Source organism: Balearica regulorum, chromosome 19 (genome assembly GCF_011004875.1).
Source record: "Balearica regulorum gibbericeps isolate bBalReg1 chromosome 19, bBalReg1.pri, whole genome shotgun sequence".
NCBI classification, from domain to species: domain Eukaryota; kingdom Metazoa; phylum Chordata; class Aves; order Gruiformes; family Gruidae; genus Balearica; species Balearica regulorum.
Window position 1 is genome coordinate 3,092,323 of NC_046202.1, and position 22,984 is coordinate 3,115,306.

General features: G+C 38.1%; 1 protein-coding gene across 17 annotated transcripts in view; it reads left to right on the plus strand.

Moving 5' to 3' along the window:
• BCAS3 (BCAS3 microtubule associated cell migration factor) overlaps nucleotides 1-22,984 on the plus strand; it is a 366,523-nt gene that overhangs the window by 126,146 nt on the left and 217,393 nt on the right. For 11 of the 17 annotated variants that reach the window (XR_012838343.1, XM_075771145.1, XM_075771159.1 and 8 more), the window contains exons 16-17: nucleotides 10,071-10,221; nucleotides 17,541-17,585. Coding sequence is in view for 16 of the 17 variants with exons in the window: in XM_075771145.1 (XP_075627260.1) it covers nucleotides 10,071-10,221; nucleotides 17,541-17,585 (196 nt within the window). In the remaining variant the exon portion in view is untranslated. The remainder of the gene's footprint in view (nucleotides 1-10,070; nucleotides 10,222-17,540; nucleotides 17,586-22,984) is intronic. The other 6 variants (XM_075771147.1, XM_075771160.1, XM_075771153.1 and 3 more) reach the window with 1 other exon arrangement.

Sequence of the window (22,984 nt, forward strand, 5' to 3'; positions counted from 1 at the left end):
CAAGAAGGAACGTGCTCAACTGCTTTATGGCTTCGCAGGATGCTTTATGTGTCTGCACAGAGGACTGGACGCACTTGTATACAGCTGAGCAGTGTTTTAAGGAGAAGCAAGTGTGATCAGCATAAAAGCAGTCACTAAGATTGAGCTTTGAAATAACAAGCCAGCTGAAAAGAGTTGGTCACTGAAGGAGTGATGCAGGGACAGTTTTCTGAATGGTGTTCATGTCCAAAGCGCAAAAGGGGAAAAGCTGGGATTAGATCAGGAGAAGAGACATCTAGACAGCGTGATCCAAAAATTTGTTCGTGGGTCAAGGAATGTAAGTGGCTTGAGGGAGCTGCGATCAGAGAAATGACAAAGAGTAGCTTTGCTCACCTGATACAGGCCTGTACCAGGTTTGATCAGAAGGTGAGAAAGTAGAATCTAGAGTTTTTCAAGAGACCATATCAGCTAAAGGAGGAGGTTTAAGTATTGAGAGTGTCGTATGACAAGCACGGTTTGGCATGGAGAAGGTGAAAGCATGTGAAGCTCTGTGTTAGCAGCCAGCGAGGGAAAGGAATGGGACAAGAGCTGGTGGGAACAATCAGTTTATCTGATGGACCTGCTGAGTTCAAGCCCAAACACCTTCTGCGTCCCCTGGCAGTGGGTGTCCTGGGGCAGAGCCGCTGTTGAGAGGGGACCAGGGCAGATCCCTTATGTCTACAGTCTGAATCAGGTTCCCTGTGTGTATGATTGGTGATTGATTATGCAGTAAATGCGTGCCGCTCTTGTTGTCTCTTTTCAGTTTATTATTCTTAAGTTAGGCATTTAAATCAACTGTGCATTTTTGGTAGTCTGAAAAATGTAAACACTTTATGGAAGGAAAAGTAAGCATTAAGATTGGAAATAAAATATACTTGTATCTTTTAAAAGGTTTATCTTTACCCTTAAATATGCTGATTGGGCTTATTCTTTTTGCTTAGTCTTTGTGGGCTGTTAAAATCAGTTGCTTTTTCCCATCTCAAGGAAATGCATCTTTGACACTTCTCATGACCTGAGTCACGATGCTGTCACAGAGCCAGAAAACGTCCTTAACAGTCACGGGTAAAAGAGAAGAGCTGCCGAGGGTGTGTGGTGGGTGGAAGAGGGAAAGAGATTGCTATGGTTTACTTCAGTTCCTATCCTATGGGTGTTTCAGACAAGCCATTTATTATAATTATCCATGGATATTATTATCAAGTTCTCATATGCGGTGGTTCTCAAGACCTTTTTTTTTTTTTTTTTATATAACTTGGGATATTCAACTTGGATTGAATTCAGATGCTAAAATATTTGTGCTAATTGTCGCAGCTAGAGCAAGGGAAAATAAGGTCTAGGTAAAAAAGGTGGGGGGGAACAAAAAGCCACAGATATATTAACATGCAGTTTATTGTCAGTGCCAAGTTCTAATAAGCTAAGCCCTTTGAGTAGGGGGCTGCTGTTAAACTTTCGCTATCTCCTCACCCAATGCAGCTACATAGAGGTGTCCTTCAGAAATTCCCAGACCAGTCATTTGCAGTTTCTAAGACAAGCTGACCTGTTTTTCTGACAGTGCTGACCCAGTACAAAAAACCCAAGTTCATAAAGATCATTTTATTCAGTATCGTTTGGAAGAGAAGTCTGAGACACCCAAATTTTCTAAAGTTCACAACGCTGAAGCATCTCAGAGTCATCCCTGAAAGAAGGCTTTGAATTCAAAGCTGTGTTGATATGAATTATGATTGATAGACATGACAAGGGGCAGTAATAGTGCATACTTGTTTTCTCAAGCGCTTCATCATTCACCAGCAGACAGCGTTAGTAAAATTCCCATGTGCAAGAAATCGGAGTAACAGAGTCTCTACACAGTGCCTAGAAGCTGCCTGTACGATAACCTCATTAGTAGGGTGTTAAGTCTGAGCTCACATAGTCCTTTCCTCGGAAGAGTTTGCAAACTCAAGTCCAGTGCTGCAGTAGCTACAGCCACAGCTTCGGGTCCAGAGCTGGCTCGTGGCCACATGTTGGGGATGGGCAGGGCGCCTTCCCATTTGTTTGCAAAATATTCCGTATCTATACCCATAGTAGTAACGAGGAACTAATCTTTCAGTCTTTGCATCTGTGAAGAGCTGAAGGTGTGAGGTCTAGTATAAATAGGATGACAACGTCTGGACCCCTCCTGCCTCTGCCTGGTGTTTGCTGGAGGTGACCTAAGAGCAGAAAGGCCAGTTTGGCTGATTTTGGTAACCACCGTCTGGAGCAAACCAGCTGAAGTGGTGCTGCTGCTGCCTGCTCTATGGCTATGCCACGTCTGCAGCCAGCAGCTGGCAATCGAGTTGTGTTGTTGTAGTTACTTCAGAGTTTTGTCCATAAATGGACTTGAGCTTTGCACCAACAATATTTTTAGCTAACTAACTCCTGAAAGATGATTATTACACCGGTCTCACATGCATGTTGGTGGTTTTCTAGGGAAATTCTTCAAGGCACCTTCACTGTCCAGCTCTTTGAGGAACTTTAGCACAGCAAGCCAATATCTGTACAAAATGAGCAAGGGAAACAGCAAGGGAAGAAGCAGACGTTTGTGTCAGATTTTCAAGGAGGTATGTTTTGCACAAGGCAGTTATCACTATGGATGTCCTCACAGCTGCTGCTGAGGTGCCATGGGGCTTGGGACACCATTGTTGTTCTGGCAGAAGTGGCGTCCTCTCCTTTTTGATTTCTCTGAACCACCAATGTAGTTTCTTTTTCATGCAGTAAAAGAAGTATGCTTGGAGGTAGGCGAAATGGCCAGCCATACGTCACTAACTGTAGATGTAAATGACAGGTTCAATCCAGAGCTTGAGGTTTGAACTGTTCTTTCATAATCTTTCATCTTTGGCCAGGTAAAGATAATGGGTGACAAAGGGGTCACAGCAATTCCTTCTCTCTTCTAACCTTTGCTGGGGACAAGAGGAGATTTTTGGGTATCAGTGGGACACTTTACAACTGAGGGACAAAGGTTTTGAAACCAAAGACAGTAGAAGAAAGAGAAACTTCACAAGGAGGAAAGGAACATTATGAGGCCATGTTCAGATTTTGAGTGGATGACGCTGACAGCGGTTGGAAGAGCTGAAGTTCAAGGAGCTCGGGTGAGAGGGCAAAGGACTCTGTCTCATCAGTGGCCGAGACACTTGGACTGGCGCTCGCATGTCTCGACAGAGTATTCCAACTTATGAGCTCGTTTGTCACTCTCACATGCCTTGCCTGGATGCAAACAGAGAGAAAGTTCTGCTTGCTTAGGATAATCAGGAGATTTAGTGCAGCTGTTTCAAAAGGTTCAATATCAAGCAGTTTGAAACGTTATGAAAACAACTGGCTGCATTATTTTCTCCCATCCGTTTCATTGGAATCAAGTTAGCGATAGGTTTTGGACTTGCACCAGTTTAGCTGAGAGAAAAATTTGCTCTAAGTAGCTAGATTGTGTGCGCGTACATGCTGTAGCTAGTATGTAATACTCTTTCTTTAACAGGTCTAATTGTATTGGAAATATTGAGGGTTAGGGTGTGAAACAAGGCTAAATTTTGTAGGATAGAATTCAAGGAAATTGCAATGTAACTTTAATTTAGAAGCGGTCATTAACTAAAATAATTAGTTTCCCGACTTGTTCTAGGAAAACATGCAACATTTTACAAAGAAACGTAAACCACGTTTGACTGAATAAACCAAAACATGAAAGAAAAAGCCCACTCTGGCGGTAATTAGCGCTCGTGGTAGTGAGTGTGCTTCTCAGGACGCTATTGAGTTTGTCTGTCGGGCTTTTCCAAATGCGTTCAGGGAGCCAGCATTGCTTCCGCAGTGTTCTCTACTCAGGTCACAAGGCAGCGTTTCTCACCAGGGCGCTGCTGTTTCCTCTTCCGACTGTAGTAGATTACAAATTATACTGGAACATGTCTGAGAAAAGGTCAGAAATGAGGGTGAAAGTCTTGGAACTGAAGCTGGGAAGTTTTCCATTCTCATCCGGGAAACTTTTTGTATTGAATAATAAGCAAAGCAAAATAAACCACCACATCCATGACACTTCTGTTTTTCCTGCCATTTTCTGTCTGCCAGTTAGAAAGGATTTTATTTCCCTTGCATTATATGATTAGTGAGTGTTTAGGTGAGGAATCTTCAGTGTTACACTAAACAGAAGTAATGGCCAAACACAGTTCGTTTTCGTACAACTCAGCCTGCACGTGATTGCATAGCCTCCAGTTACTGCGTTTTTATTTACCAAATTAAACATGTTTATATGTAGTGTTTATGTCAGTAGACTACATGGTCCACTTTGAAATGTAGTCTGTTAAAAACTGTAAGATATAAAAGCTAGTCAAGTGGGGTTTGAATTTTACTGACACTGCATTACTAAGCTTTTTGTATTGGAGGAATGGAAGAAAAATTTTAAAAATCAACATAGAATCATTTTATTACAAGGCAGAGAGGTGCTCGATACCATTTTAGTTTTTCATGTAAAGCGTATAGAGAAACTAAAATCTTTCTGATCATTACATTCCTACCAGGACAATGGTCTGGGCCAAGTCCCGTTTGCTTTGCTCACCAACAGGGTGGAACTTCTCTCTGCAAAAGAGGATCCCACAACACTTGAGTGAGGAGACGTGCCGTATGCAATCAAAACTGCCAGGGGAAATTCAATGGGTAAAATGACTTAATTTCAGTTTGGTGTAAGCTGGTGTTTGTATCCCTTAGCTGTTAGGGTGTAGTTTTGGTTTTAAGCTCAGTTGTGAATTACTGAGCTCCCTTGTTGTGAATTACAGAGCTCTGACTGGCTGAGGCTGTCGCCTGCGTGCAGAGCTGGGATCTGTGGTACCGATGTATTAGACCCAGGTTTAAATCGGGTAAGAAGTTATTTGGTCGCATTGATGTGGTACTATGCGAGGACTAAAGAGAAGGGCAAAGTAACAGCAGAGCCGTCAGTGGGGCTGCATCAACATAATTCTTTCAGGATCCAATGAAGTCTCTTTGCATGACACTGGCTGCACTGTGCTGTATTCACAGATGAGCTCCTTGGGGCTGGTGGGAATATATCTGCCGTGCTGCATTTTGATGTATATTTATGTCATTAGTAGCTGCAAAAATCAGGATGTTTTTCTTCCTCTCTCCTCAAAGATGATCTCTGACAGCAGTGCCCTGAAGTACTCTGTTCAAATGCTGACCAATTTGAAATCTGGCCTGAATTCATCAAGGCTCTTAGTTATCAGAAGAGGACAGGTTTACTGTATTAATTGCTTTCAGTTACTGAATGGTTTTTATACAGTGTTGCAAGCTAGCAAGTCTGGCATGTTTTCCCCTAAGTGTAGCTTTCCCTTTATAGCCATGTGAAAACAGAAATGCGTGAGGTGATCAAACGTTTAAATCTAACATTTGTGCCTTAGGCTTAACAGTAATTGTAAATGAAAATAATGATAGATAAAAATGGTACCCATCAATAACATAGCATTGCGATGGCAAAGGTACGGGGATAGCGGGGAGCGACCCTTCCGCATCGCTGTGAAGCCGTGGGCTGCGCTGAGAAGAAGCAGCGGGGACAGGAGGCCAGCCAGGCCGTACCTGGGAGCTGCTCCTGATGTCTTTTCCACAGATGTCCAGCTTTGTCAAAAACCAGTAAATCTTGTGAAGTTTATTTTCCTTATAGCATCTGTGTTTTATAATGGTGCTTTTAAATTGTTTTTTCTTTGTCTGCTGGGATTTCTTTTGTCCGGCACTTTCAGGCCTCCCTTTTTTCCTCGGTGGAAGTGAGTCCGTTAATGATGGCTGGCCTGGGAATACACCCCAGCCAGGCCGACACGGCAGCCGCTCCCTCCATCTGACAACAAAGCCCATTGTTGTTTTCTTTCTTCACTTTTATCCTCAACTTAATCCATTTTTCCTTTGAGTATTTGTGGAATAAAATGTCTGGAAAAGCGTGGCTCAGGTTTTGGGTGGATGATATGATGGCGGTTCTGTTGCAGACTTTCAGCAAAGAGGTACCATATTTTCTGTGTCTCAGTAGACAACGTTTATCCAATATAATACTGCACTTGTAAACAGACATCTGCTAGCGGACTACCAGAGCCACAACATCCTTGGCTTTTTGCAAGTCCCTTCATAAAATGGATAACCAGCAGCTTAAATTGAGACACAAGACTTTTTTTTCTTCCATTTTTCTCCAACGGAAGTCTAAAAGGCTGAATTAGGATTAACTGTAGGAGGTTTTTTGACTTGGATTTAGCTATGATCAGGAATTTGGACCTTGAGTCTGTAATATTTGGGTGAAAATAACGCAAGTGCTCCCCTTGGTGTGCATCCTGAGCCACAGCCCAAGCTGGAGAGGGAGTGTGGCAAATGGGAGGATGGATATGGGGAAAATAAACCTTAGCCTAAACTGGCATGAACCTATTCCGTGCACAGCTCTTGAACCATCACGTGAAAATCTCTTTCCTGGCAGCCCATGGAAGAACAAATACTTGACCAAAAGGACTTGCCTTGCACAGGGTCCTGAGGGCTGTTAAGCTCCTGCTCTGGGCAACTACCAAGGGAAAGAGCTGCGTTGCTCAGGATGCCTTGCTGGAAATGTTCAGACTGATTCTTGAGAGGACATGTTTGCCATGAAATTGTGATGATGGTGATTAATTTTCTCTAAATTAATTTCTATTGCAATAGAAAGTATTCCTTGAATAGTCAGTAGGATGTGATTTGTGTGTAGCTGTCAGGATACAACCAAGTTAGCCTTTAAAGTTAAATTGTCAGTGCCGAGTGAAGCTACTCTATTGGAGCTATAATTCCAGGGGTTTATTCTTTATTAATACACTGTCAACGTGTGGCAAGGTAGTTTAAGTACAGGATTCTGCTTATGCAAAATGTTTGATATTTGTAACGGATTTAAACTTTGGCTTATTTGCTGCATGGCCTTTGACAGTGAGTCGACAACTGCTTGAGCTGTAGAAATGATGTTGATGCTTGACTGCATTCTTTGTGCTCTTTTGGCCTGATACGGCAGCCCTGTGCGCACACAACTCCCAGTTACTGCCGGAGGAGTTTCCCACTTCCAAGGGCCGGAGGAATGGAGGGTGACTGTCAAATTTCTGGATGGGTACAAGGGCACACCATAACATTATGGGGTTTTAAAATAACTTATTAAACCTAATGCGCGACACTATTTTGTTCCAATGAAATTCAGAATGCACAATACAGCTTTTGCTGAGTGCTTAGAAAGGAACAGCCCCAGTCATAAGAATGCATTTACTGGGTCCCCAAGGCTGTGCAGTTAAGAGGACAAGCACGTACCTCTCTGATAGGTCTGAGGCAACATACAATGAAGATATAACAGGATAGAACATCGTAAAAATAGCTAAAAATAATTCAGTGAAAACAAAAGCAAATATTTTTACTTTTTCTATTAAGCATGATTTTCTTTAACCTTACTTGTCTGCACCATCTTAATGTTATTGTAGTCAGATTTTCAAGAAAAACTTTACTGTCAGAAATAATTTGTCTCCTTTCTGTAGCATTCCAACTTTTAATTTTTGACTTGTATCACTTTTAATTACATTTACTTGCAGTTAAGCGACTAAATGTTGCTGCAGAAAATATAGATTGGCAGACAATACTTATTGGGATATACTTCAGGTATTTACAGCTTTTCCATTTGTCATAGCTAAATTTTTTTATCATGTTTATGCTGTGAAATGCTGTGCATTACGAGCTCTGGATTAGTTAATTTTTTATTGATGTTTGTATACAACAGATTAAACTATACATTTAAAAATGAAATGCTTGGCCTCTGATTTTTTTTTTCCTCCCAAGAAGAATCATCTTAGATTTTGGCCTCCCATTCAGCATTTCTTTAGCATGTTTTCATTTCTCTCTGTATAGTTTAATCATTTTTTCTGTTTACTTTGTGTTTTCTTTTCTTATGTGTGAGCCTAAAAATAGCCATTATTGCTAGAATTAATAAAAAACTCCTACGTGATGGCTTAATCCTGCAGTTTTCTGAGTATCCTTAACTGCCTTGGGATTCCTCAACTTGTGTGAAAATAGAGCAACTCATCCGTGTGTAGGAAGGATGTCTGTAAATGCCTCGTTTCTCTGCATGCAAATATTCTATTGAATCAACTGAAGGTTTTGCATATGGAAAACTACCTGATGTTGGGAGCAGAGGGCACTGAGTAATTAAATGTGCCTTGAGAGAGAGAGAGGGCTGTAACAACACAGTCATTTGGTTCAGTAGTTCATAGTTAATCATTATATTCCTAACAAGTAAAAGAAAACAAATTACAGACGTTCAGAGCCCCCTCTGTAGATCTCATCGCTGTTTGCAGTGTAGCATGCAGTCGGTCATGGTGAATATAGGAGAGTGAAACACTTTAAGGGAGGCCTTCATTACATACAACAGTAACTAATTAGACAATAATGCAGAAAACTATTCCTACGCTGTTCCACAAGAACCAAGAATGCATTATGAAACTAATCTTAAAAAAAATTAATTGCATCTCAGTCTTAAAACTGAACTGGGTTTTTTCCCCCCCTTTCCTGTTTCTTTTTATTCCAAGTTGGTGCAGGAAAATTACTATTAATGAAATCTGCTCTCTGAGACTTCAATAGGCTTGTTATTCATTAAAGCCTTGCTATTTCTCTTAAAACGTATTGACCAATGTTCAGGCCAGATACTTAACACAAAGTACACTTTGTAATTTCATCATTTTTCTTATTGTGCTTTTCTAAGATGCAGAGGTCTATGGACTTTGTAGAAAAAACAAATAAAACCCCTAAGCTTACAGTTATATAGTATTAAAAGAAGGGGTAAAGGAAGCATTGAGTGTCTTTAGGATGATGAGACATTCATTAAGATTTTTCCGCCTTCCTTTTCCTATTTTCAATCCATCTGAAGTACCATTAAAGCTTTTCAGGCTGCTTCCTGTGAGAAACCCTTTTCTGTGCTGTTTTTCTTCCTTGAAAAAAGGTGGCTGCTCTTCAGTCAGATTGTATGGATTTGGCCTGGGATTTGTATAATATCTCTGTAGAATGCATCGGTTGTTTAGGAACCTAATTCCCAATATGGCTCCCTTTTGATTAAGAACAAAGCCAGCGTTTCACAGCATTATAGGAACACAGAAAAACAAGTTAATGATCTAAACCTTTTAATTCATGGTTGCTTGTCTATTTAAAGTACTTTTGATTCTGTTATAAACAGACTGGCCCCTTTTTTGTTTAACTTCTTTCTTTGGTTCCTTCACATTTCTTTCTTTACTGTCCATGAAATTTGTAGCTAGTTTCCTTTTCTAGCTGAAGAATGAAAGGTTGTGACTACAGAATGATACAGAGAGTAAGAAAGCGTATCTAAACTGGGCGTATATCCAGCACAGACCGCTTTGAAACAAGCTAAATTTAGGGTTGTTGGGATTTTTTGTTATGTTTTCTCCTTCCTTTTTTAAGTACCTATGGCTTGTTTTCTTCTTTTTGAATGAATATGAAGTTTGTTACTTTTTTGATACTTTTTTGATTTTTACATGTAGCTTGGCATGGCTTTATTTTATGTAGTTACTTGTTGTTTTCCTCTGGTCTTAGTTCAGCAGATTACTATTATGTGTGCCTTTATCCGTAGAGACAACAAAAGCAACCTTTTCAGGACTTTCAATTACCAACACTGTATGTGGTACTTTAGGAAAATAATTCCCTTCCAGATACACTTTTTTTTCTTTTTTCTTTTTTCTTTTTTTTTTTTATTAGAGAATTGGAATCCAGAGCTTGTTCTTCAAATAGAACTTGAAAACTTTTTGGTGAACAAAACTGTCAGGCAAGCGGCAGCAGCACGAGTAATTTCCCTTCCATGGTAGGGGACCTTATCCCCATGTACAAAAAAATAAATATTTGTTGCATCCATTGTCATTTTTTTTTTACCTGAAATGGAGATGACTTTCTTCGATATGTTTTTGTTTACAATAGGAACTCATTTATTTTTTAGTACCTTTTTTTTGGCAATGGCTTATTTCAGGCAGTTGTTAGAAATGATAAATGAAAAAAAATTCCAATAATGTGGTTTTTTACATCTCTATCCCATCAAGGTAAATTGAACAGCCAAGACACTTACAATAACTTCACAAACAACAATCCTGGGAACCCTCGACTCCTGCCTCTTCCAAGTTTGACTGTGGTCTTGCCTCTTGCTCAAATCAAGCAGCCAATGACATTAGGGACCATCACCAAACGCACAGGGTAAGTGTATCTGCACAAACCTGTCTTAACCTTGTTATTTATAATTCACCTGGAAATAACTTGTGTTACTGGTGATTCTTAGTTTTATTCCTTATTTTAATTTCAGTGTATGTAATTTAATGGCAACAGAAGAGGGGGTGGGGGAAAGAGGAGACAAGAAAAGAAAACCAGCATCAGATAAGTGAACAAAACCTGAAAACCAGTCTCTAAAAATTGAGGAGTGTTGGATTTGGGTGGATCACTTTCTTGCAGTCTACCATATGGGAAATACTGTATGCTGACATCAGGAGAAGTTTATACCGGAATTGGTATGAAACATAAGCAGAGCTGTATTCAATCAGAAAAAGTTATGGGGTTACTTTTTTTTTCCAAGTTTGTTTATTTTGATTTCCAAACTTTTCAAGCAGAAATTATTTTTGACTATCAGACATGGGAAGACAGTCAGCCACGTTGAGTATAAAGAGAAAACTTAATCCTGCTGTTTTCTTGACCTTATTTTTCCTCCGAAGTGACTGTTCTGCACTATGAAATTCACGTGTGGACTTTCTTTCTGGAGCCAGCTGCACTTTGGTATTTCTCACTGTGCCATGATAAAGCACTTCAAAATACTTGTTGTGAAAAGCTTCTACTAAATATATGTATAAGAAGATTTTATGAACTTCATAAACTTTGACAATTTTAAATTAATTGATACTGTTCAACAGTCAATATTTTTCTCTTAGTAAATTTCAAATCTTCATTTTTTACAGTTAATACATAAAGCTAGCAGGTGATTATTTTTTTTTTTCCCTCTCACTTTTTGTTTCTTCAATTCTCTGAATGTTTTCTAGTTAAAAGTCTGATTCATCCATTAATTTACAGATGGCTTTTATATTTTTAAGAAAAATAGATTAAGTTTGGCTTGTGGTTGGACAAAACAGTTGAGGTTCATACCTACAGGTTGATAACATTTTCCTGCGTTTTGGCAAATGGGTGCAGGCACTGTCTTGCTTGCTTCGGTGGTTTCTTGCTCAAACCCCAATAGTGAGGTGAATTTTACCTTGTGTTTTGTGAACCGGGAATTATTTTTCAGGCGAGAGCTCGTGGATATTCCCTCTCTCCCTGAGTAATTCCCATATTCTGTGCTTGAGTGTTCAGGACATCCTGTAAAATCTGTTACTGTTTGTTTACTGCACTAGGTATGCATGATGAGGTTCTAACGCTTACGTATGTATGCACATATATACATGTGTATCTGTGTATATGTCTATCTAACAATCCAGTCCTGCTTTCACTGCTGTAGACAAGAATTTCTTTAGGCTTGTTGAGCCAAATCATGAACTACGAACATGCAATTGCCCAAAGCACAGAGGCTGTCTGCAGACAAGTCCGTGAAATTCACAGATAATTGTAAATGGGACTTTACAAGGAAACAGTACAGAAGCAGTATGAGGGTAATGTTGTGGTTTAACTTCTTCCACACATAGATTTTAATTGCTTATTTTTTGCATATTGTTTTTCTGCTTACAATTCAAACACAGGCAAGGGAAAAAGATTGTGCTAGCAATCAGGTGAATTTTGAAAGTACAGGAAGGTGTGATCTCGTCTGAGGACAGGAAGGGAGGCAGGATCAGAGAGAGGTGGGCATGTGTGGAGATAAACAGCAAGTTACCAGTCCTGAAAGAGGGAAAATATCAAAGATGTGACTTGAAGAGTACAGTCAGAGAAGGTCTGAAATGTAATTCTGGGAGCTGTCAGTAGCTCCTAGAAATGGAATAGACACTTAGAACTAGGTAGGACAAGACACAGAACGTGAAAAGCCATCTGAGGGACTACCGGGGGGAAGGCAGGGTGGTAGGAGCAATGGTGAGGATGATGATTTGAGAAAAAGCACTTGATTTACACCAGTAATTCATGCGGCAGCCTTTACAAAGGCTATTTCCTTAATGCTGTGGTGATACCAGCAAACAGTTCTACTATTGCAAATGTAGTAAGTCTGCATTATTTTGTTTAATGTTTTATTCTTAAATATCTCAAACATATTCAGAGAGTGTTCATATGCATAGTTTAAGTAAATTTTACTATTCACAAACTGTCCTTGTCCTATTATTTGGTGTAATTTTTAAAACAAATTAAATTTAAAATGTTCAGTGAGGCTTATGTAAGGGGAGGAAAACAACAGGCAGGGGAAATACCCTGCTGTGTAAATAGAGTTTTCATGAATGAGGATCATAATTTTCAGTGAAGCCTGTGTAGATGTGTAACGCTAAGCTGAGAGCTTCCTTCATTTGTTCTGCATCCAAAATATTTGATGAAAGTACACAAAATTAACATGAAAAGCTGTATTTATAAAGCGGGGATTTAAGAGGAATGCCTAGGATCCAAGAAGCCTGGCATGCCTAAAATGACCAAATTGAGACAGCAGCCTTAACTTAAACCTCCAGGGGGCAAAGCGTGTGTTTAACATATTTAACATCTGCCCTCATATTTCGAGAAACACATAGCAATGTAAGTCTGTACAGTGTAATATTTAGACAGGACAGGGACCATCTGCCTCACTCTGAGAAGTGTAGGAGGCATGTATTACTGCAAATGGCAAAAGACAGATGTATTTACACCTACATGGTCAGCACCTTTAAGCACCGCTCCGAGGAAACAAGGCTCTTCTTTGGGAGCAGCTGCTTAACCTTGTGATTGTGCAGCGATCAGAAAAGGAGACAAACTCATTATCAGTTGGATTTTACAGTTGCTGTTCAGTGGCCCTCAAAGCAGATTCCTTTTCTGTTGCTGCTGCTTTTAAAGGATTGAAAATTTGATCTGTTGCAGTACATTTCTAACAGTAAAAAGCAAGACTAAAAGAATAGTGCATCATTAGCAGGTCTGGATTTGTCCGGTTTATTTGCTTTTAACATCTGAAAAGCTGCTTTAATACTAGACATCTTAATTAAATTTTGCAGGTTTTATTAACCAAAAAGTCAAATTGCTTTTTTTCTGCTAGTATCCAGGACAGCAAAATATTTTTCAGGTACTGAAAGGACTGATCACCGCTCTTAATATCATCTGTCTCGGGCAGAGCAGCAAAGCATGTCATTTTACCTGACAAGTGGAATGGCAGTAAATTTTTTAAAAGTGTTCACCGTAGCCCTATGGGAATGAAAGACCAGAATCTGGAGCTGTGTCATTACTGCGCTGTTCATCACAGATGCTTTTTTTTCTCATGCGAACTTGTGGGTTTTGGAACATTTTCTGATCAGTCATTAAGCTCTCTTAGTGCTGAGAATGTAAGTAGTTTTCAGAATAAGCATCTCAGAGCTTTCCCTCCTTCTTGCCATCACTATCATTTCCTTGTTCCCTGCCCTCTGTTTCTTCCCTTGCTTTTTCAAGTCTCTCATTGTAATTTCCACACCTTTGTGAAGCACTTAATTTTTGTCCCTATATTTTGTCATGCCATTGACTCGCTTTCCTGCAGTTTGTACTGTCAGCACATTCTGAGGAGCAGATAGGCTTTCCCAAAGTGGCTCTGGCACTAATGAGTAAGGAAACATCTTATGTTTTAAAGATTAGGGGGATGTAAGACAGTAAAAGAGCTAGATTTAATAAGTCTTTATATATCTGTGCCTCTGTTTCCCTCTCAAAATTTTAATAGTAATGCTGAATTCCTTCTCAAGTCTGGTGAATGGGTTAATTCATTGCTCATTTACAAAGACCTTATAGATTTGAAAGGGGAAGAACTGTATGATCCATCTCATGCTTGTCTATAAAAGGCAGTGAATCAGAATATGTTAGAAGACAGCTTTGTGCTTCGCAATAGCTTTATAAGCGTTCCTTGTGTTTGTGGAATGAGTTGTAGTGAGTTTCCAGTTTGTAAGAATGTGGGGACACGGATGAGCTGTAATAGGAAGGAGGGAAATAAAAAGATACAATAATTGCCTCAAAAGAAAAACTATTGTAAAAGTTGGCTTCTCTGACAGCAGCATTTGTTTTCACTTTCTCAAGGGATATGGTCATTATATTTGTATCATACTTCATTCTCAAATTCGTATAGCTTTAGCGAAACACCAGGATGTAACCTGCATTAGTTGCGTCTTGTCAAAACAGAGACATCCAAAGTACCTTACAGGAAAAGGAATAAACCTTACTTTTTTTCCATCCAAAAGATTTAGATAATGTGTTTTTAACATGAAACTCTCTCTGTTCTTCATCCTGTCTCTCCTTCCACCCCCAATACGGAAGGGGAAAAGTAGGTAAAGTGTCTGATGCAATTTTATCATTGTAGTGTTTCTCATTGCTTATATTTTATGTTCTGAAAATCACTGATATCCCCTTGTTTTATTTTGACTCTGAGAGCTTAATTTATCCCAGGTTCTACTACTGAAGCAAACAAAAATAAGGAGTGCAAAGTCATGTTTTCATGATACAGTGAAGTAGGAATCAGTAACTAAAAAAGTCACCAAAAAAAATTTTAAAAGTAAAGTTAAAGAATTCAATATGATAGGTCAGCTTTCTGGCATGCTGAAGCCGGACATATCTTTCTGGCATGTTTCTCAGACGTGTTTTATGTCACCTTTAGCTTTTATAATACAATTTGGTAATAAAGCAACTACTGTAATGATTTGTAATTGATATGAAATACAGTTATTTGCACTAAATTTTGTTCAGATGTCACTATTTATGAAAGGATTCTCGCTATGGCAACATATAGCGATGGGGGTTAGAACAAGTAGGTATTGCACAGCTGATTAAAAGCTGAAATAGTTTTTATTAGACACAATAACACACAATCAAAGAATGTTTCCATTTTCGATTTGCTAAACCTCAGAATCAGATAAGAAATTAAGAAAATTCTGTTGGAATTTTGAATCATAAATCATCTTCATTCCATAATTTCCCTTTGGAATTTCTCACTAGCTATGAGAACGGGGAACCTCAATGAGTTTTTTGCCTTGGCATTGCTCTGTTAATGTCACCGAGCGTAGCCATCTGGTGCTGTCTTTTCAAGGTTGGGTTATCCTGTAATTTGTACATTCTCTCTCTCTCTCTCTCTCTCAGCATACCATCCATATTATGTGAAGGAAGTAGTGAAAAACAATTGCTTACATAAACATGATATGGGAAAAAAATGGTCATCTTCAAAGAAACGAGGTCTTGTGAACAGAAAGGAAATGCTAAGTTGTCTCTCTCACACTTAAGGCTTTTTATGAAAACTCTACTGTAGTCTTTGGAAGCGTAATTACATTTTCTTCATGATACAAGATTTCGTCTCCGTGTTAAAAACAAGCAAACAAAACCTTCCATTGAAGCATGTATCTACCTGGGTCAATTTGTAATCAAAATAGAATTTGTTAATTTGCAAGTATGATCAGGTCAATATAGTATGTTACGCAAAAAAACCCCCAAACCTATGTTATCTTCTAAAATGTTCTCATGAGCTCATCTAAATGTCATTTGACTGCTTTTTGAAGACAGAGAAACTGAGGCAGAGAGGAAAAAACAAATACTTGCCAAAACGCCCATGATCATAATTTAGAAATTATAAGCTCCTAGTCAGATTCAACCACTTTCCAATGACTCTTCAGATTTCCACTCGATATATTCTAGGTTTGAAATTATATTGGCTATGAGTTATGCAGAAGACTTAGCTTTCCATTAAATATTTAAACAGTGCAATAGTGCTGGGCTAATCTTCTGTTTAGCTGTTAGAATGGTCTTCGACTCAGAGACTGAATGTGTTGACTGTATGGGAGATCATACAATTCATACAGTTCATACAATTTAATTGGGTTTTATCACTATTCAAAGATGATATATTATGTCTAGAAAGGCAGCTGGTTCTACCAAATGAGCTCTCTCCCCCAAAGTGTTCACCAAACATTTATTTAAATACAAACAGTTAAAGTCTAGTCCGTTATACAGAGTTCAAAAGATCTTCTTTATGGGTTTTGGCCTATATTACTAATAAAAATAAGGGGGTTGGTTTGGTTTTGGGGTTTTTTTTTACAATATTCTGTTATTTATTGGATTTTTACATCTTTGTATTAGGTTTGTACCTTCACCTAAACGTTGTTTTTAAGAGGATGTCTTCATTCATTAAGGTTGTGCTCATGTCAAACTTAGTTCACAGAATTCTTTTTTATCAAGCCAGTATCCTTTTAATTGTGTAGGCATATGGCTGAGTGGTTTATACCTCTTTCTGTGATAGACCTTTTCTGTTAGTTCTTGCCTGAAAATATTGCACTTGTTTCAACTAGCCAGAATTTATCGCAGAGTCAGAGTATAAAAAGAGAAATGACATATTGCCATTTACAAAATCAATTATTCAGCCATTTTGTGGATGATGTTACATCCCAAATGAGAATCAAAGAAGCCTTGAGCGTGCGAGTAGCTCTACATTTACTTCCTTTTCAGATTTTATGCAAATGTCAGTATGGCAATGGCTTTTTCAAGGGTGATATAAAGAGCAAGGGGAATATCCATTAAAAATGTGCTAAAATTAATGTTGTGTGATACCGCTTTAAAACTGTAGGCTGTGCAAAGTACTTGAACAACAACAACAAAAAGAAATCATAGTGTAGGTAAATTGTTGAGTGGCCAAAAACATTAAGCTCTCTATCGGGTGATTTTTAACATCAAAAATATTTGAAATAAGTTAGGGTTCTCTTCCCTGCATTCCCTGCAAGCTTGTAAGTGAGGGAATAAGATTGCTGTGTGTACAGTTGCTAAAGATTTTTAATTTAATAGTGTGTTTCTGTCCCAGGAAAAGGGCTGAGTAATTTTCTCTGGAAGGTTGTGCTTGTACCTGTTGTTGTTTTCACTTAGGACTTGTCTCTTTTCAGTAAATCTGTGAAACTGTCCCACTCAGACCGTCAGTGTTTCCTGGAAAACACCCACATATTCGTTGTTCTTGATGCTGATTTCCTTTTTCTATTAATTTTGACTTTAATGTCTGTTTAAGGCTCTTGACTGCTTTTGCCTCAGATTTGTCAGGAGATTTCAGGAAGGTGACCTAAGCTGTGTCTAACTTGAATTGTAATGTTAAAGTCTGCTTGCCACCGATGCCTTGCATTTGTCACGGCAGTTGTGCATGAAGAGCCAGCCCCGTCAGCTCCCGCTCCGACGCGGGGTTGCCTTGTCGGTGGGACCAGTCACCTGAGCAGTTATGTTTGTGAGCGTCGGCATGTGGGTTACATTAAAGGGCTACGTCTGTTTCAGGGCATCATCAATGGTTATAAAAAATTATTTTGTTTACTTTCTGCATAAATCTTAATAGCATGATATACAGTGTACTTGTTGGTAATTGAGTTTTCATCTAATTTCTGTGCATTTTTCCCCTTTACGTGAAGACCTTACCTGTTTGGAGCGGGATGTTTTTCCATAAAAGCTCCATGGTGAGTTCCCAGTTCAAACCCAGCATGCCTATAATTCATTTGCTGTCCTCACTGAAAATAACTCTGTGCTTAGACTTTTTAATTTTGGATTATTTTTTTTTTTTTAGTTTGTTACTTGCATGGCTGATCCATAGGTGGAAGCACTGCATAATTGCACTTTTAAACTATGGATGCGTGTTCACCATCAAGCATTCACTTTTTTTTTTTTTCTTTTTTACCTTTGAGAGGGCATTCAATTTTTAAGTAGCAGAGAAGTTGAAAAAATAAATTATTTCCCAGTGGGCAAAAATGATTGCAATATCTTTCCAAAAGAAGCCTCTCTTTTTTTTTTTTTTTTTTTCTCTATAGCTTCCTTTATTATTGTAACACTAAGTTGCTTACAGACGGAAAACATCAATGATGACCTCTTGAAAATAAGCCAGATTAGCAGTGAGTAGACAGGAAAGTACTGCAGTAAGAGAGATGAAGCAAGTAAAATGGGCACTGCAAAATAAAAAAAGAAGCTTATCGCACTTGAGGAAAAAACCAAACACAGCTCCATTAGAATCAGGGTAGTTGAAATAATAAGGGGGTTTGTGTTTAATATGTAAAATTGCAGCATATTACAAAAATACAGACAGAAGAAAAAACAAGTTTTATCAAGTTTCCCTGTCACCTTTTTATAAAGGGATGGGGGTTAGGTACTTGGAGTTTCAGGCAACAAGAATGGAAGAAGTTTGAGCATCTTACAACTAACTTAGAAAACTGAGAAACTTTCAGCTAGGAGAGTTTGGGTTTGGGTTTTTTTTGAGGGGTGTTGTTGGGTTGTTTTTTAGGGTTGGGGTTTTTTTTAAGTTTAGCTACAGATACTTTTTAGTTACATCTGTCAGTATCTGTTAGAATATTTGTGGTGGCTCTTGTTTCTACTGCTAGAAGTTTGTTCCACATATATCACCCCCTTATGTCTCTGTCAAAATACTATCTTCAGCAGAAAGAACTTGTTACGAGCTTTGTTAGGATACAAAGTTCTGAAGAGAATGGCAGAGGACAGCTGATGAGGGCATGGGAGCTATTCCAAAGGCAGGAAAAGCAAAGGCACTAAGTATGACATTGAAGGAAAGAAGGTGACGTTGCCTTATTCCTAGAGAATATCTGGTTACTGAAGTAGTCTTCCAAAGAACCGTTTCTAAATGTAGTTTACAGTGCACCTAGGTATTTCATCTGATGGTGACCTAAGAACTGAAAAGGCTCTGAAAGAAGAGTTTTGAAAGTAGATTGTCTTAGCAAATGCATGTGTCAGTCACTCCCTGCATGAAGCGGCAGAGATGCTTGTCAACCAGAAATGATTTTAGATTGAGGCAAGATTAAAAGGCCTAGATTAAAGAGGGGAATATATGAAATAGACTCAAAAATTGTTGCCTGTCTTTCACAAGACTCTTTTGTGGTTTGTTTAATGCCAGTGCTAGCTCAAAAAATATGGGCTTTACTAGCCTGCAGAGAAATTAGGATAAAAAACACACTTTGGGTGGGGGAAGAAATCATGTTGTTTCCATTAAGGTCTTAATGAGACCTAAAATTATGTAAACAAAATGAATGGAGATTTGACAACTTACTGCCTGGCGAATAAAGGAGCCTACTATTTCTTTTCTTGCTTTTTCTTGCTTTATTCATGATTTGACAACTGGAAACATGTCTTTGTTTTCTTGTTTTAGGCACAATGATAAATTAATGAAAGTTTATGTGATTTTGAGACAGAAATGCTTTTTCAGTAATTTTATGTGTAATTGCAAATTTCACACAGTATTTTTTTCCTGATGCTTTTGTTGCTGCTTGTGTAGTCTAGGTAAAACTTTTACCTTCAAAAATGCTGTTGTGTTTCCATTTCAGTGGGTGTAGCTGTGGAGTTGTGGATAAGTGCTTTTGGTTTTATGAATCTGATGTATTTGAAGCCTACTTGTTGGGAATACAAAATCAATGTGATCCTCAATCTTTGCAGACTCTTACTATTTGATAGATAATATTTGAATTGGTAAAGCAGTTCCTTCCTATCAGATATATGCAATTTTTTATTTTTTTTTAAAGTCATGTCACTTGTTTGACTATGAACTTAAAGACAAAATAATGATCCAGCAGTATTTTATGAGACATAAAGCTCGGAGGAACACTCCATTGCTGTACTGCGTTAGCCTCTGGTTTTCATAGTTGCCTATGGTTTTCAAAATATTTTAATAGTATTAATTCTTATTAATTCTTTCTTACCTACAATAGAAAAATAAATATTAATTAAAAATGTAAACTAGTTAAAATATTCTTATTAGTAATTATTTTTATAGACACACTACATTTCCAGAGATTATGGCAGAGTTTGATTTGTTACAAAAGTCAAAAAGTGGTAGCACTGAATTGTTTCAGTAGCTCCTAATCTTTTCTTCTTGCATTGTCAGCGTGAAAGAGCTTGCATGCTATTGCTGAGTCTCTTCATTTCTTTTTAAGCTCTGACAGAGTGATGTCTTAATTTTCTTCTTTAGTTTGCTCCCATCGCTTTTTGTGCCATCTCAATAGAAAATGTTCGTGTATGTTTTTCGTTGGACATGTATACGTCTACATCTCTGTGCTTTTCCATTTAAAATGGAAATAATTCTCCAAAATTATATTAGAAAAGTTAATTCATGTCAACAAAACAAATTTCCCCAAATATTGTAGTATTTAGCTGGAGTTTGAGATTAACTTGACTTTTAGTAGGTGACTTTGACTTCAGCTGGGGTAGGTGAATGTCAGCTGTTTGTAACTGAAGTGACACGAACACGGCCTTCAGTTGAGGTACGGCTCTTACTAAATTTATAGCAGAACAACAACTCTGTCATTGAAAGGGGGTTTTGTTACTATTGTTCTTCTGCTGTACAACCTATTGTAGGTTTCTGCACAGATACAATTGGGAGAAAAATACTGCTGCGTCTTAGTGAATTCTTGGTGTAGTTACACAGTTGGGTAGACCCAGACAGGAAAAAGTGCACTACAGCCTTTTTATCCTCCTTCTATCTTAGATATAGTGCTGTTGTTTCTAATGTGGAAGATTGAAATTAGAAGGGTGAATGTTCTGGTCCAGTTGTCTTCACTTTCTCATTTTTAGTTTTGATTCCCAAGAACCTGCACTTCTTCCTGCATTGCAACCCCTTTCAGTAAAAATATGGTACAGTCTTTTGAAAGTTAGTATATTGTGAAGATTCTTTTAAATTAACTGTTTTTAAAAGTGAGGCCAAATGTGCCTTAATTTCAGTTCTTGGAATAATTTATGAAGTGCTGACAGGCTAAGAGCAAGTAAAGAGCAGGAGTTCATAGCAGAAACAAGTCATTCACCACCTACCTTCAACATTACTGTTTTGTTATCATTTATAAAGCTGAGAGGGTGTTTGCATCTATATAATAATGAGGATTTATAGTTTCCAAGTTGCTAAAATATCACAATGACATGAAAATATATTTTTCTAATGGCATTACTGTTACTGAAAATAACTGAGCTTTTGAGGTTTACTGAAGGAAAGAAGTTTGAGTTGGAATGTACTGATGAAAACTCAGGGATAAAGTAAAATGGTGGCAAAATGAAAGATTCCTTAGTTACACTAGTTTTCAGAACAGACTTGTTGACATCTCGGCAGTTTTTTCAGAAATATGTCTAAACCAATGTGATGCACTTTTTTGGTTTTTTTTGGTTTTTTTCCCCCTCTGTCTTTATTTTTTAGCAGGACTAAGTTTAACCACATGAGTAATCATGTTTTACAAGGTCTGCTCTTTCTGTCTACAAAATATCATTCTTGAAGGGAAAATGTTTTGGCACTGAAACCAACACTTAAATGCATGCCTTGAAAGAGGTACATCTTAAAGTTCTGGTGTAAATAGAATGTAGCTTAGACCATTTCCTTTAAGGTTGTTCATATCCGTATTTGGTTGAGCATAGGACTTTGGACTGCAGAAATTTATTGGTAGAGTACCGGATTCCCTTCTGCTTAAAGGCTTGAAGAAATGGTTGAAGTCAATTATGTCTCTGTAGTTTACTCCAGTTTGTAGTTCAGAATAGCGTTTGCTCCACATTTTTTCTCCATTTTCAATTATTTTAATAACCTCAGGTTGTGTTGAGTAACAGTTCAGAGTAGTCAGGATATTAGTGTAGAAAGATTCCCTTTTTCAAGAGTTTACAAGAGGAAGTGAATATGGCTGAATCATATCTGTACTCGTAGTTTGCTTTGTGTTACTTGATGGGTAACACTACCCTTCTGAACAATCTTGTCCTGTATTAAAAACAATCATTTATTGATGTAAGTAACAAGACTCTAATTAGTGCATACATATACATTTTCATTTCTGAAGGAATATTAGTGTATGAATATTTGGAAGGTGAAAGCCAAAAATAGTTATTGATGGACAGTTTGTTACAGAACTGGTTAAAATGACTGTTTCTGTGACATGACTATGTCAAAGTGAAAGAAATAGATTCTGAGCAGCTAATAAACACTTAATATCAATTTAAATATTCTAATATAGATCATGAAGTGCCACTGCAAGCAAGGTAGTATATGTGTAGTCAGGAACTTTTTGGAACACAGCTTTCTGACCCAGTAATCTGTAGCTGTAGTTTTAACACTATGATATTAAGTGCTTTGTGGTGGTTCGATATCAGAGTTACTGACTAAATTGCAATTGCTCTTTTGGGATGTTCTAGCTTCTCCTGCATGTAGGAGAGCTTCAGGACAGATCTAAACCCATGAAAGTTTGTCTGCATCTTTCCATTGACTCTGGTCAGTGTGCTGGAATTCCTTTTGAAAAGTTTTTGGTTTCTTTGGGGGTTTTTTGTTGCGGTTTTTTTCTCTTTTTCCAAATGCAATGGGTCACCATAGGCTTGCCATGTGTGTGATTTATGGCAAGCAGCTTAGCCCCTCCATGCTTCAGTAAGCCCATCTGTAAAACTGGCAGAGCAATGGTGTACAAGGTGTTGGGAAGCTCAGTTTCACTTTCTGTAAATCCTGTTCAGAAACCTGGCGAAAATACAGTGCGAGTGCAAACAATTAGTCTGTTCTCCCGTTTTCATAAATGACCTAATTTCTGGGATGCTGTACAAGAAGTATTTGCTGCTTTAGGTGAGTTCAAGTTGAAGACAATTTTAAATGTTTCAGGTTGCATGACAGTAATGATGGAGGCTATGTGTTTTTAACTATATGCCATATTTTCCATGTGTCACTTACTACAGCTAGTTGTTGGAAGGAAATTAAGTGTTTGAGATTGGTGTGAGTTTTGCCATTTATTTCAGTGAGATCAGGGCTGAGCTGTAAGGGACCAAGACATAGACAGGTCTTTGGAGAGGTGCAGCCAGGTGCAGGAGTTTTAGAGAAGCCCAACTTGTAGAATAATTTTGGTTTAACTTGCTT